At 37.4% G+C, this 16,323-nt stretch overlaps 1 protein-coding gene across 1 annotated transcript in view; it reads left to right on the top strand.

Annotated features, from left to right (window-relative positions):
* ATP8B4 (ATPase phospholipid transporting 8B4 (putative)) overlaps positions 1 to 16,323 on the top strand; it is a 292,064-nt gene that overhangs the window by 234,969 nt on the left and 40,772 nt on the right. Inside the window, exons 18-21 of the mRNA XM_058294177.2 lie at positions 1,737 to 1,901; positions 2,869 to 2,980; positions 4,386 to 4,491; positions 14,217 to 14,364. Of these exons, the coding sequence (XP_058150160.1) occupies positions 1,737 to 1,901; positions 2,869 to 2,980; positions 4,386 to 4,491; positions 14,217 to 14,364 (531 nt within the window). The remainder of the gene's footprint in view (positions 1 to 1,736; positions 1,902 to 2,868; positions 2,981 to 4,385; positions 4,492 to 14,216; positions 14,365 to 16,323) is intronic.

Genomic DNA, 16,323 nt, shown 5'->3' with positions numbered 1-16,323 from the left:
AAGGATAGAGAATTTGCAATCCCGGCCCCTGAGTATTTACAATGCAGCAAAGTTGATGAGACAACTACATAAATACCTATAAAACAAAACAGAATGTAATAAGTGCCACAAAGGAGTCATTAAAAAAAGTCATGGGAGTTCAAGGCAGGAAATGTCACCTTCAGAGTGTGACTCAGGGATTATCCAAGTTTGTGAGGGCTGCTATAACAAAGTACCACAGACTGGTTGGCTTAAACCACAGGAATTTACTGTCTCACAGTACTGAAGGCTAGAAGCCCAAAATCAGGGCATTGGCAGGCCATGCTTTCTTTGAATTCTGTAGCATTTTGGTGGCTGCTTGCTGGCAAACCAAAACTCATCCTCTACCTCCATCATGTGGCCAACTGCTTCCTTCTGTTTCCTACTCACTCCTACTACTGTGTCCAAGTTTCCTCTGCTAATCAGGACTCCAGTCATACTGGATTAAGGCCTGCCCTGATTTGGTTTGATCTCATCTTTTTTTTTTTTTTTAAGATGTATTTATTTCTTTTATTTCTCTCCCCTCACCCCTCCCCACCCCAGTTGTCTGTTCTATTTGCTGTGTGCTCTTCTTTGTCCACTTCTATTGTTGTCAGCGGCATGGGAATCTGTGTTTTCTTTTTGCTGCGTCATCTTGCTGTGTCAGCTCTCCGTGTGTGCGGCACCATTCCTGGGCAGGCTGCATTTTCTTTTGCACTGGGCGGTTCTTCTTACAGGGCGCATTCCTTGCGCGTGGGGCTTCCCTACGCAGGGGACACCCTGCACGCATCAGCACTGCACGTGGGCCAGCTCTACACGGGTCAAGGAGACCTTGGGTATGAACCATGTGGTAGACAGACACCCTAACCATGGGGCCAAGTCCGCTTCCCTTGACCTCATCTTAATAGGATCTTTGAAGATTCTATTTACAAATGACTTGGGATTAAGACTTAAACATGTCTTTGTGGGAGATATGATTCAGTCCATAACAGGGATGGTCAATGAAGTCATGCATTTAATAATTTGGATTTCAGGAGGCAAATACTGAGGGCTTGAACACAAGCACCTGTAGTGCACAGGAACTGAAGAATTTTTCTGTGCACTTCTATGTTGCTATTAGCCACCTTTCTTTCCTTCATGATGTCATGGCACTGACTGGAAAAGAGTCTTGGTTCAAGGTCTACATTAAGGTCTCAGACTCTGGAGCCAAGACCTGAACTTGAATCCCAGCTTTGCAACTTTCTAGATGTGTGACCTAGGCAAGCTCCTCAAACTTTGTGTCTCAGCTGTACCGTCCATAAATGGCAGTATGTTTGTGGAAAGGACTAAATGAAGAAATTCATGTGCTGTGCTCAGCACCATGCCAGTCACATAGTTAGGACTCAAATTTAGACATAGCTATATAATTTGGAAGCAATGTATGTTGCTTCAAAAAGAAAATGGGTATATCAAGGAACCATTGAAAACGTCGCAAGTAGGATACTTCAGCAGGCATTTCAGTTGTCTTTAGTGGAAATTCCAGCTCTCTTGATGCTTTTAATTTCATAAAAATAGGATACAAAATACAAACATTATCTCCCATCTCCAAGGAGATAAAAGTTGGAGGCCATGATGGGTAAGCAGTGCTCTCTTGGGACAGAACAGTTGAGTGGAAAACTTCTTAACTGCTCTTTTTATAGTTATTACTGTGTTAGTTTATTTTTTTTTTATTCTTCCTAAATCTGTATCCACCCTGGCAGGAATTTGCAGGGGAAGGCTTCCGAACTTTGGCCATTGCATACAGAGATCTGGATGATATGTACTTTAAAGAGTGGTATAAAATGCTTGAAGATGCAAATGCTGCCACAGATGAGAGGGATGAACGGATAGCTGAGCTCTATGAAGAAATTGAAAGAGATTTGATGGTATGAATTAAGAAGCATGATAGCTTGTGTTTAGAGAAGGAATCTTACATGTTTTGAGATCTAGCATAGGAATAAGTTATTGGCTAAATCATCTTGTACACAGCTGAGGCTACTTTTCCAAACATTGAATCATGCTTTATTATGTTGGCTTTGAACTTGCCACATACAAACCTAGAGGGCCAAGAGGTTTGTTTTTTTCAGTGGTGGCTTATGCAGTGGGAAGTCCCCCAATAGTAGAAGATACTAGACTCCCTATTTTTTGTCAACCTCTTAGATGTCCTTGATATTGTGGGGTTTTCTTTTTATTTGTTTGCTCTTCTCTGCTTTACGACACCGTTTTAGAGCAAAGAAACTTGCTATCATGTATAGTGCTATAGCACTAAACCATCACTGACCCATGAAATTCTGCTCATATCTGTGCTATCCAGAGTATGGTGTATTTTAGCAATCACTTTTCCCTGAGGCTTCTGAGGCAGGAAGCTTAGCCATCGTGAGGTATTAGGGAGCATGCCTTGTTCATCTCTGGATAAATTAGAGCATGGGACCTTCACTTTTTAGTTCACAGCATCTGTTGGTTTTTTGGGTTGGAGAATGGCTCTACATTTTTGTGACTCCTGACTGAGGGGTGAGGGTTGTTCTATGGTTGATATATGTGGGAAAGCAGCTGAAGAGTTCTTAGGAACCACAGAGGTCCAAGTAGCTTCTGATGGATCATAAGTTATCTGAGCAGGTAAATTCTAACTCTCAGAATCTCTGCCATTAATTAGTATGCCCAACATACTTGATTTGGGAATTTCCTCTTGGGATCCTTCTCAACCCATTTCTGCACATTGTAGGTTGCTTGCTTTCATCAATGCATTATAATTTCTGTCTTCATTTGTGTTCCATGACTTCAGACTCTGTGAATAAAAGACACAGATGTTATTTGCTTGCATTAATGTAAAGTATTATCTATTTTTCAATGAAGCTGTTAGGTGCCACTGCTGTAGAAGATGAATTACAAGAAGGTGTTATTGAAACGATTACAAGTTTATCACTAGCCAATATTAAGATCTGGATCCTAACAGGAGACAAACAAGGTAATGTGAAACTGGATGATGATGATGGTTTGAAAAGGGGGTGCTAACTTCTATGGTAAAAATTTAAATTAACCAGACAGCTTAATTAGGTATTTGTCCAGTCTTCCATATATGAGATTCAAAAAGGAAACCTGATCTACTGCCTATTATTAAATAGGCAAACAAAAACAAAATACCTTTCACAGTATTTTGGGTTTCAGTTGGGTTTCAGCTGGAGTCAGCTGGATTTCAGTTCAATTGACTGGGTCTTTTAACTATGATAATTATACCTATAACAATGATGATGTTAAAATATTTATCAAGTACTCCATGTGAATACTACTGCCAATCAGAACAGATGTTCGCACAGCACTGAAGCAGACCATTAGAGACTTCAAAATCATTCCTTCAGTTTCTAGGTGGCAGGGAGATGAGGGCAATCTTGGGGGAGAAATCTGGGTGCTCAACTGGTATGGAAATATTTTGGTGTTTTTTAAAACCACTACAGCTGTTCTCTGTGTCTTCAGTAAAGTCACTGACTGCAAATAAACAACAGGGCATTAAGTCCTGTGGTGAGTTACTTGATAGTGGCTCTATAGAGTTTGATATTGGTCACTGAGTGTAACTGTATGATTAGGTACAAATATTCATACCCTTACTATTTTTAGCTTCAATTTCTGTAGTTTATACAAAGGATATGCTGAAATCTTATCAATTACCTTCCATGATTTAGGACAAATCCCTTGACTCTTGAAAATGGAAGGAGTTATCTAACTACCCTAGGGTCTGTGTATATAAAATTAGAGGAAGGATTGCCCAATATTATGTAATTTTCCAGTGCTGTAGTAGGAGAAGCCTTGGGTAGTTTTTGAAATGTTAGTCGAATTCCAGGTGTCTACTCCTTTCATGGGAAAATGACAATGTTGTATGTAGAAGAACTATAAGAATTTTATAAAGCATTTCTGTTGTTTGGCTGAATATTTTGTGAGTTTTTCTTCCATTTGCTACCATATCAGAACTGAATATTAGCTAAGTTTAGTATTTTAGCTTTCCAAAGACAATATGTGAGACCTGTGGTAAAGAAATATTTTATATTTGTACATTTGACTATATCACAAGATCTTAAGGTGTTTTCACGAGTACTATTTTGGAATCGAAATAATTTTTTGAAAACTACATGAGAAGACTGGGGAGCCAGAGATGTTGCTAGTTCTCCATGGATTTAGCAAGTTCTAAATCAATCATGGAACACAGATCTTTTCACCTCTCTCTGGATCTCTTGTATTCTATATCTTATCATGCTGTCTGGCATTAAGGGGGCCTGCCAACTTTAAGGAACTATAGTTATGGCCTCAAAACTTTCAGGGAAAAGGTACTTAAGTTACTGAGTAATGTTCTAATGTGGCTGGGTTTCATTTCATATCAGAAACTGCCATCAACATTGGATATGCCTGCAACGTGCTGACTGATGAAATGAATGAAGTATTCATTATAGCAGGAAACACAGCAGTAGAAGTCCGAGAAGAACTCAGGTAAGTACTGAAAGAAGGAGGGAAGGAAGAGAGGGAGAAAGGAGAAAAAGGAGATCAGAAAGTGGAAAGGTACCTTGTAGCACCTGAACGTTGCATAGTACAGATTTCTTTCTGCATGTTTCCTAAACTTCCATTCATTTTTTGATAAACTGAGATAATTTAGACATCAGTGATAAAGCATTGTTGTCTTTAGGCCTTCAACATTTCTCAAGTGTTTTAAGAAAAAGATTTCAAATCATTGAGCTATCCTTTAAACTTTTATGTTGGTGAGTATTGCCAGCTCTTATGTGGTGATCATTGATCAATATCACTGGGGCATTTGTTAAAAATAGCAGTTGCCTAGCTTCAGTCTGATCAAAAAAGTAAGTATCTCCAGGGGATGGAGTCTGGGTATTTGTATTTCACTAAACACCTAGATGAAACTAAGGACCAGGTAAGTTTGGAAAACACAGTCTTAGTAAATGGTGTGCAAAGTTAAAATAGAGTATTTCAACAATGAAGAAAGATATTTTAACATAGTTACTATTGAACCCAGACATATAATTCTTAGGAAAAACAGAATAATGTGATTTTTGTGTAACATAGTACCAGAAGATAGTTCAGTGCCAAAATTGGAGGTAGAAGCAGGCAAACATTAAATTTTGAGAAATAATATTTCTTAATATACCAATTTATTTTAGTCCAGTTTTAAAAATTATTTCATTTGGAGAACATTTCAAAAATCTGCCTAGTAACTTCCCAAGCAGTTTTAAAATGCTGTCTTAAAACAATTTTTGCTTTGCTGCAACCTGTAGTGACTTCTCTAGCTAAATCCACTTTTTATCTGTCTGAGCAGATTGTTGACTTAGAGACAAACTGCTTGCCACTTGCCCTCAAGTCGGGCTGAAGTTCCCTCAACAAAACAGTAGTACCCTATGGGCTTCCTTAATGAGTCTTCATCTTTAAACCCAAAGGCACTTAGGTTTCCAGACCTTGGAAAGAAAGGGAACCTTAAGGGTCGGCACCCACCTTTTCATACTTGCAGACCAAATTTTTCAACTTCTCTATGTCTTAAAAACATCTTTAAAAATCTTTAAATTTTCTTTAAATGGCCTTTTGGCTTTTGGGCAATTTGACTCTTGCTGAATTCTAGCAAATCTAGATTTTAATGAACTTAACTGCTAAATGTTTTGAGACAGTCTCTGGGACATTGTTGTAAGCAGTCTACATGGATTACCTCATTTAATTCTCAAAGCAACCCAAAGGTCGATATTACCATTATTATCCTTGTTTAACAGATTAAGAAACTGAGGTACTGATAGGTCAAAAATTTTTTCAAAGTCTCCTAACTAGTCAGTGGTTTAGCTGAGATTTGAATCCTGACAGCTTGGCTCCAGAATCTGTAGATTTAACCACCTGCCATTTGTCTCCCCCAACACACGTAGATGCATTCTTACTCCCTTTTAACACTTAATAATAAAAACAAAAGTTGTTGAGGCATTTCTCTGCTAGACCGAAGTGAGTGATCAGACACCAAATTAAGAATTGGAATAGAATAAATTTCAGGGGGAGACTGCTGGATGAGGAAGTAGGACCTGAGTTGGAATCCCAGATTTCTGCTTCTAGCTGACTGAATGACTTTTGATATGTTGTCTCTACTTGGTTTTCTCATTTGTAAGAAGGGGATAAAATATCTACACTATAAATTCTTTTATTTTGAAGATTAAATGAGATAATAACTTAAAGCTTTATGGATGGTCCGTGAGTTCCTTTTTCCCTCTCCTTTCTTATCTATTTCCTCCATTCTCTCTTCCTTCTTTCCTCCAGCGGTTGTTCCCATTCTTTCCACCAAGGACAACTTTTATTAATAGATTCCCCAATATATTCCATGGATTCTATCATCAAAAAAATATAAACATAATAATAAAATTTTATCAGTAATAATTAATTAGATTTCCCAATTTTTGTTTGGCAAAGGTATATACAATCCTCAATCATAGCGTCTAACCAGCATAATATAGCAGTTTTCCACACTGGGTTGATAGCCAAAAATAACACAAAGCTTAAAAAAAAGAGTGAGTCTATGCATTCTTACCATGGGGAAAATATACATTTTATATTAAGCTTCTTAAGCTATTGAAATAACATGCTGGCCCTTATTACAACCTTTACAAATCTTCTTCCTCAATTGGTTGCACTGGATAAGGATATTGCAGGTTGATAGAACAGTAGTACAAAGATACAGAAACATGACAAAAAAGTCATATTATTTCCAAGACTAATAGTCCAAGTTGTAGCTGGAGTGTATGTTAGAGTTAAAGGTAGGGCAATATTTCAGAGACTGGTTTGGAGACAGGTTGATTGAGAATCAGAAGCGACTAGACTTTATATCACGAAGGTATTGGTAGGATATGGATGATTTCTAAGCAGAAATGGGACATGTTCAAGTTTGAATATTAGAAATAGCATTCCAGTGACAGGGTGGATGAAGTATGTTTGGTTGGGAAAATGAACGGTATAGGGAGATACATCAGGGGCTGTTGGGATAGCTAAGTTTAGAGATGATGAAGGTTGAACTAAGGCAGTGAGGCAGTGACAATGAGGAATAAAAAAGTGGGTGAAATCGACAGCTAGTTTGGAGGCAGAATGGGTAAAACTTGGAATTTGATTGAGTGTGAAGTAGGGAAGTGGAAGGAGGTTCTGCCATTTCTAACTTGTATCTTAGGAATGAATTTCACAGCCCAGAGCATGCAAGAACAGAAGCTCCTGTTAAATTTTCTGAAAATGTACTTGAATCCCTTTTCTGCCTGATAACAGAACAGTTAAACTATGTATACTTGGTTAAATTCAGTTAAATTTAGTTTAAGTCTGGGATGCACAATTGCCTCCCCTGTCACTGATCATCAGCATCTCCCTTGTTGGCATCTAGCACTTCCTACTTCTGTGACCCTGCCTGGTGTCTCTTTGGGTTTCTGGATTTCTTTCTTGGCTGACTTCCATGCCCTCCTGGCTGCTCTCCCTTATCCCTCTGTGTCTGAGAAATTTGCCATCTCTGTTTCTGAAATTCTTTTACCCTCCTACTCTTATGCCACCACACCTCAGGGAGAAGCAGATAATCCACCACATTCAGATTCCCCAAAATTTATCTTAGCATTCCATTACCTGGTCCTCCACCTTTTATCAGTCGAGGCTGTGGCAGGACTCAGGCTCCCCTTAGTGACTCACTGGCATCTAAGCTCCTACTCAATGTGCTTCTCTCATAGGCTGGGATGGGAAGTGGAGAAAAGAAGTAATTTTTTTCTTGTCTTTTGCTTATGGCAATATTTTATGCCCCTTTAAAGATTAGTCTTTTGAGATTCAAAGCAACTTTTTTTCATCCTTCACAAAAAGTCCAATTAGTGAAATTCCAGATCATTGGAATTCAGAATGACACCACTACAAGTTTCAAGAATCTCTTTTGGCAATCAAAAAAAGTGAGAATTTGACTCTTTTCTTTGTTCGTATTTGACTTTCTCAGATCCCCCTGAGACAAGGCATACTGCTGACTAGAGAAGATCACCAGTGGTAGGGATGGTAGTTGGAGAGAGGGCAAGGAACTAAAGTTACATCTTAAAATTTTATCCCATTACATTCAGTTAACTATGTCATATTGACATAATGACATAACTGTCATTATGTGGCAGGAATGTGGAGATATACGAATTCTTATATACTGTGGTTGGCAGCATAAATTTGTAGATATTCTTTAGAGGGCAACCTAGTAATATAGTTCAAAAATTTTATTAAATAGACACACACACACATACATATATATGTTTTAAACACAATGATTCCCACTTCTAGGAATTTACCTTAAGAAAATAAATGATCAATTGTGTGAATATGTATTTAAAGGAACTTCCATTGTTGCAACAATTATAATAATAGAAAAATATAAAATAGCACATATACCCAGCTAGGAGGGATCTTGTTAATAACTGTGATATTTACATGCAATGGAATCATTACAAGTTATTATGCATTTATTGAAATTGGAAGATGTCCATTATATATAAGATGTCCATGATATAATTACATGAAATATGAGATTACAAAACATCATGCAGGCATAGTGTAATTCTTTTTTTTTTCAAAATAAACGTGTGTGTATATATAAAACACTATCCACCTACCTACCTATCTAGTCTAGGAGGATATGTATGGGTTGTCTCTGGATGATAGAATTATGTGTCATATTTAATTTCTTTTTATGATTTTTTATATTATCTGAAGTTTAATAACGATCATACATGCTTTTACAATTAGAAAAAGTCCAAAAGTTATCTTCATTATTTTAATAAGAGGAAAAATACTCAAAAGAAGAAAATAATTTCTATCTAGATGGTATCTCAGGACCCCTGAGGCCAATTTACTCACCTGACTGGCAGATAATGTGTTTATTTCAACTCAGAAATTAAAGTAACTCCATTCTTAAAGTCTATGATAGAAAGACAATGCAAGGTAAAGAATTCTTTTTAAGAAGGATAAATCAATATATTTATATTATGCATTTACTTAATACTGGGTTTCTGCAAAGACAAGAACATCCAGGAATTATTAATGGAAGGTGCTCTCTGTATGCCCAGTCTGGGCTGCTTATATTTAAATCCATAATTTTGGGGATAAAATCCAGGAACCATAGTTTGTACCAGTTTTCTTCTTCTATACTTTTGAGTTCAGTGAGAGTTCAAGAAAAAAAAAAAAAAAAAAGAATACCAAAGAACAGGATTTGAGTGATAGTAGCTATTGGAAGGAAATGACCTAAATGCTTATACTTAAACCTGTCAAATGTGTTTAGATTAGTTCATAAACATGGTTATGTAATTTTCATGCATATCATGCATACGGCTTATTTCAAATTTAGTGTCACAAAACCATTTTAGACACTTTAAGCAATAGGTTCATTTTACTGCAATAAGTTTTAAGGACATGTCCAGAAATCTACAATTAAACTGCTATATTTTCTCAGAAGATTATTGCATCAATTATTTTTCACCAACACATATGCCTTCTGCCCAAAGGAAAACAGAGTTATAATGTACTTTTAGTTGGTCTGACAGACAAACTCAATTCCATATTTCATTTTTGCAGCATTTACCATATGTTATGTTGTTTGGAAAATTCATGTGTTATAACTAATTAAACTATGAAGTGACCACACTGCTTCTGAGAAGCATGGTAGCGATATACCAAGAAATCAATGTTTCCCGTTTAATCAACAAAATATGTGTTGATATTTTTGGGACACCTATTTGATGGAAAGTTATTTGTTTGTATGAGCAGTATTTGTTTGAATGCAAACAGCTCTAAGACCAGGTGGGTAAAATCAGTTTTGTGATGTGGCTATAAAAAGTCATAGGGACTTTTGAAGGGAAGGAGCATGTCTTCTCTAATATCATACAGTCTTTCAAATACTGTGCAGACCAAACAATTCCCTATTTACAGTTACTCTGACAAGAAATTCTAGTAGGGTTAAGTTTATATCATTAATCATAGAATTTTAGAACACTAAGTGATCTTGGAGATCTTCTAATACACACCTGTGCAGCTGCCCAATTTTCATTAAATATTATCTATTTTGACTGGTTGGTACCCTATTCTGTTTGGTTGTTCCCGGTATTAGTCAGGGCTTCCAGAAATAAAGAACCAACAGAATATATGTAAATATGTATATATATAAGTATATATGTATGTGTTTGCATGCATATGTGAGGGTAAAGAGATTTATTATAAGAAATACAATGAGTAAATGTATGAAGTTAAACTATAGTGTAGAGGTTAGTAGGTGACAATGTGGGCTGAGAAGGGGGAGCTGATGTTGAATGTATGTAGAATGCTTAATAAGGCTGATTTTAAATATGTGGAAATGGATAGAGTTGATGGTAACACATTATCATGAATATAACTAATACTGCTGATTTATAAATGTGATTATGGCTGAAAGGGGTAGATTAGGGAGATTAACATTAATTGAAAGACACCTAGAGGATAATGTAGGGACTGTATAATATAGTAATTTCGGTGGTAAATGAAGATTGTGGTTAAAAATACAATTACAAGAATGTTCCTCTGTTACAAAATGTTTAAGAATATGGTGGTACATGGGAAAAATACAAACAATGTAACTTACTGAGTGTAATTAACAATAATGTAATATTTTTGTAGAAAGGCAAAGAAAGTACTATACCAATGCTAAAAGTAAAAAAAAGAATATGAGATTTATTTTCATGAGATGTGAATATGATCAAGCTTTTTAAATTTTTATTTCTTCATTAACAAGAACTTGGTCATGTCATTTAACTAATATGCTCATTTTTTTCATCTTTCTGAACACTGGAGAAACAATTGAATTTGTTTTTAGCATTAAATAAGATAAACGTGCCTGGACAGGATTTTTTAAAAGTAATGTTTCCATAATTTGTTCAGATCCCTTTTGTCTGTTATTTTATTTTATGAAGTTGAAATAAAGTTGTTTTTTCCTAAAGAAATTGGCTCACACAATTGTGAGGGCGGGCAAGTCAGAAATCCTTAGGGCAAACTGGAGGCTAGAAATTCAGGTGAGAGTGATGTCAAAGTTTTGAGTCCAAATTCTTTAGGCTGGAAACAGACCTAAGTGGAGGGTATAGACTGGAGGCAGAATTCCTTCTTCCTGGAACCCTCAGTCTTTTAGAGGTGTCCAGCTAGTTGGATGAGGCCCAACCACATAATTGAGGGTAATCTCCTTTACTTAAAGTCTATGCTTTGTAGATGCTAATCCACTTCACTAAATACCTCTACAGCAACAAATAGGGCAGTGTTTGACCCAACAATTGAATACAATAACCTACCTAGGTTGACGTGTAGTATTAAACATCACAGTTCACGTCCCCTGATTTCTAATATGTTCAGGGGTCGAATGTCTTACAGTTCACACAGGTAAGTAAGTAATAAACCTGGACCTTAAAATCAAGACTTCTGTGTGCCCTCCCTTTCTCAGTTGTTGGTACTGTGGTGGTCTGTTAAGGTCTCTTAACTGTGACTCTGACACTACGTCTTAGTCCCAACCCAGAGGCAGTCTGTGGTGACTCTACTTGTAATCTAGTCTGGCCTAGCAGTCTGAGAATTAGGAATTTGAAGAGCTGGGCTCTAGCCTAGGGTCTCTCACTAGTTAATCGAGTGGCAAAAGGTGAAATAAATATCTTGGCCCCTGGGCACATGGTGTCCGAGGCAGACCTCAAACCTGAGCCCAGGTCTCCAAGTTCGGGATCTAGTCTTTGTACCAAAGCTTGAAGTTATTGTGTGTCACGGTTTCAATCCATTTCCTAATAGGTCCTTTAAATATCTGAAAATAGAGTGCCTTAGGAGAACTGAAAATATGACTCTATTCCCTCCAGTCTCTTTTTTCTTCATAAACTGTGTGCCAGCCAACATGGGCCTAACAGTGCTTTGCAGTGATTGTGGTGGCGGAGGGCTGTGAATGCCGTCGTCGCCTCAACCATTAATGCGTTTTGCATGCCAACATTGTAATAAACTGCACTTCATTACAGAGCTTGGAACAAACAGGCACTCTTTTGTTGCAGTATTTGTTGTTTGTACCCCCATGGTTGAGCATTGTGTGTTATGCCTGCAAAATAATGTATAGTTCATGTTCATTGAAGGGAATTATGTGTAGCTTTTTTTTTCTTTCCCACCCCCTAATAAATTGTTTTTGTGAAAACCAGCTGTTGTTTGAAGAGCTGAGTTCCAGGAAGAAAAAGAAATGATGGCTATAAAACATGGGCAAAGGCCTAACTATGGGAGAACCCGATCGAGCCAGGAGACCTTGGCCTCTGGGCAGAGCGCAGTGGGAATTGAAGTTGAGCTGGAAAATGGTCCCTTTTCTGCCTGGAAAAGGGTTCATGTGAGATGTTAGGAAGACAGTTTAGGGGGAAAAAATTCCAAAGTAGATAGAATTTCAGCCAATCCTTTCATGAACTTCACCCTTCTTTGGAATGTTTTCATTCTCTGGGGGGAAAACAGAGATTGAGTCATTTCTACAGCATGAGTGAGAACTTTACTAAAAAGGAGACCTTATGAGACGTTTTCCCTTTGGTGTTTTCTTAACACCCAATTTATGAGCTCTGCAACTCTGTCACAGAAATGCAAATGTTAATTTCTAGGGATCTTGTCACCCTTGCTGTATATGGGACTATAAATTTTCGTGATTGTGAGGAGAATTCCCTGACATTATCTGGTGAGGAGATCTTTTCCTCCTATTTAAAACAATGATTCTCCATGTCCGCTCTATCTGCCCCTCTCCATCCCAGCTTCCTAACTTTCACACCCGTTACTCTGACTCTTTAAATCTTTTTCTTTGATTTTGTAAACTGATGGCTAAATCTATGACATCATTCTTGGAGCCAGGGTCATTTAACCTCTAGGTTCCTAAATATAGGAGGTGCTTTTGGTCCTAGACAGCAGAAAATGGTCAGAAGATAATTTAAAAAAAAAACCAAACTTAGTATGTAAACAATTAATGCTACATTTTCTAGCTTGTATTTCTTTTTTTAAACTATGCTTTTTTATTTTTACATTTCTCTTCTTTCAGGGGAGTACATAAAACTATTTTTCTACATAGAGTGAGCCTTTGGGGAACTATTTCATTTTGCTGTAAGCCAACCCATCATTTTCATTCCCATGCCTCATTCCCCATTTTCTCAGGGGTGTTCATTTTGTACATGAAAGTTGTAGCCTAAGGTGTTGGTGGCTGGCTTTGTTGCTCCATTAGCAGGGAGCTTGGGATGAGCTAAGTCCTTTGCTGTGTGGTTCTCTGGTTGTGGTGAAGCTTCTATAGTCATGTCACCTTGTCCTACATTACTTCAAAGCATTTTTATCCTGTTATCCCTAAGCCAAGGGTCTTTGGAGAGGAAATTTCCCTTCCTTTAAAGGCATCATCTTTTCTTTTTGAAGGGAAGAGTGCTGTGCCACTTCCAAGGGTGTTATGTCACCATAAAAATCTTCCTTTTAAACAGTAGAAAGTGAATGGGATGTGGCAGGATTGTTCTACAGCAACTGCTAATTAGATCTAGGGCACTTGGAGGGATTTTCCATTTGGGATGACTCTTTACATTTTGGTGTCTCCAAGTTCTTTCCCAGAAGATTTATTCTATTGTTTGAGTTGATGAATACACTTAAAAATTATATTATAATGTCAGTTTGGTAAATACCATACTTAGTTTTTTATTTTCGATAGAAAATGTGCTTCTCAGAGAACTGTTGTTTTAAACTGGATCATATTATATTTCTCTGTGAATTGATGAATTTATTTTGTTTAAGTGCCCTGGAATTCCTAGAAGTTTTAGTCAATTTTCTTTAGTTGCTTTCCATTATTTCACAATATTGCATGTCAGATCAGTGTTTCTTAAGTTCTTTAAGCTCGGACAACCTTATATAGCAAATTTATCAAGAGTCCATAATTCAAACCCAGCTCAAGATGGTGACTTAGCTTTTAGGTAATTTAAAACAGATTCAAGATCATTATGTTTACCCTCCTACTTCCTGGAATTTGGTAATTTGCTATGGTATCCCCATCACCAGGAATTATCCAGCTTGCTTACTGAAACTGAATCTTATGCCATATCTGTGTGAATAGTGATGAAATGAATTTACCTCTGGGCCAGTCTCTTGTTAGAGTTAATAGGTAAGCTCTGTGTACTTTGTTATGATTTGCTTTTTCCTTTTCCTTTAAGGAAAGCAAAGGAAACATTGTTTGGACAAAGCAGAAGTTTTCCCAATGGCCAATTAGTTTATGAAAAAAAGCAGCAGATGGAGTTGGACTCAATTGTAGAAGAAACCATAACAGGAGAGTATGCCTTAGTCATAAATGGCCACAGTTTGGTGAGTTCTCTTAAGGTTTTTGTTCATTCTTTTTTCTTCACCCCAGTAATTGTCTCTTTTGTGCTGTCATAATGAGACCTCTTTTTGTGTTTTCCAAACATTAAATGACACCACTAGAAGCAGGACATCCTCAATGATTTTCTGTTTATAAAGGGGAGGGAAACTTCTAATGTATATTTCACATGCTATTGCTTGAAGCACTATGGTAAAGGGGGGGCTCCAAAGAAACACTGAATTCACAGATTACAATCTTGTCTAAATGACTGCATAACATTTAGCAGTATTACCTAAGTGTTTTTCTAAGGGGGGGGGGAGTGTCATAGCTTGCTGTTATTAATTAAAATAATGTAACCAGAGTATTGCTCTTGCTAACGTGTGCTTTTGCTAAAGTTTGTGATTTGCAGAGCACAGGCTGACCTTCATATAATTACCACGCCAAATTATTGCCATTAAGATACCTCTGGTGGTTTTTCTAAATAGCAGCATTTTATAGCAATGCCAAACAATTTGCTTTGATTAGGAAATCTGGATCTTGTCGTAATAGAATAAACTTGCATTGTACTTTTAATGCAGTTCAGGTTCCAAATCTTGAACAAATATGAAAATGCTCCTCTGAGTTTCTAATTTAGAAGACAAAAGCTCCAATTGCACTTTACTGAAATTAGCATTTATATGTGCAGATTACTAATCTCACATCTTTCTCCGGGTTTGATGATCATTTTTCATTTTTTGGAGTCTGGAAAAGAAATGCATTTCCTTGTAGACAGTTTCTTAGAGGACCAAAGAATTGGATATGAGAATATTGTATTTTCCCCCTTGTGATCAGCTGTCTGTTAGCTCTTAGTGCTTAGAGCATGATCCAGCTGGATTCCAGACATAATGATGTGTTGCCTTCTACACCATGGAAAGTTACAGGGCTCAGCTGCAGGCCAAACTCAGCTGAAAGGTTGTCCAGATGACACGAGCCTATTCTCCCTTGCACAGATGAGCAGCTGAATTGCCCAGTGACCACAATGTGGAAGTGTCTGTAATAAATTATGGTTGGACTTTGTTTCAGGCTCAAAGAAGCCAGTGTGTGGAGGGAGTTGAGACCTCAGGTGATAACACACTCCCTTCTCTATTTTCATTTCGACACATACTGAAAGAAGGAACAGAGATAGATGCTATTGAAGAACCCCTTCAGCTTCAAAGCCTGGCTCATGAAACCATGAAATGTTCATTTTCATTTAGGGAGAACTGGTCATGTTTCTGCATTAGAGTCAGAAGTCTTTTTTAAAGAAGTCACAATTTCAATTTATTCAAATCCTGATGCTTTACCAAATGTAATTGGGCCTTTATGTCTCAGAACCTGAGTTGAGTTTTTTACTTAGTGATTACAAAGAAAGGAAAAAGAAAAAGGGGGGGCTATTCCGAGTAAGACAGCCAGTTACATGCTTTCTATTTCAGAAAGAGTAATTGTTGAGATTCAGGGCCCAACTGGCACAGGGACAATCCAAAGATTTAAGTCTCTTGGATATAAATCTATCAACTCTAGTGCTAACTATAGGTGAAATAGAGGGGCAGAAGAACCATCTGTAGGGAAAACACAACTGAGTCCAATTCTATCACCCTGGGGAACATAAATTCCAAAGTAGGGCCCACTGGCAGTACACCAAACTCCTGAGTTGTCTGCCCTGCCTATAGTCTGGATGTCTCCTGAGTCCTCAGGAGCCCTGCTCTTTGGCAGTCAGTGAGTTCCTGCTGAGACAGGTATAAGTATAACCTTTGAAATGACATCCCAACTTACTTTGAAGTCTCTTAGCCATATAAACTCATTTGTCTTCACCCTTTCCCCCTGTTGGTCATGGTCTTTTTCCAGTTGCATTGCCAGTTGGTGCTTGGTAGTAATCTCTCAGTGCCAGGGAGGCTTATTGCTGGGAGTCATGTCCCATGCTTGGGGGAAGGTAATGCATTTATATT

This window comes from Dasypus novemcinctus, chromosome 3, assembly GCF_030445035.2.
Source record: "Dasypus novemcinctus isolate mDasNov1 chromosome 3, mDasNov1.1.hap2, whole genome shotgun sequence".
Classification (NCBI taxonomy): Eukaryota; Metazoa; Chordata; class Mammalia; order Cingulata; family Dasypodidae; genus Dasypus; species Dasypus novemcinctus.
This window is presented reverse-complemented; position numbering and strand designations above follow the sequence as displayed.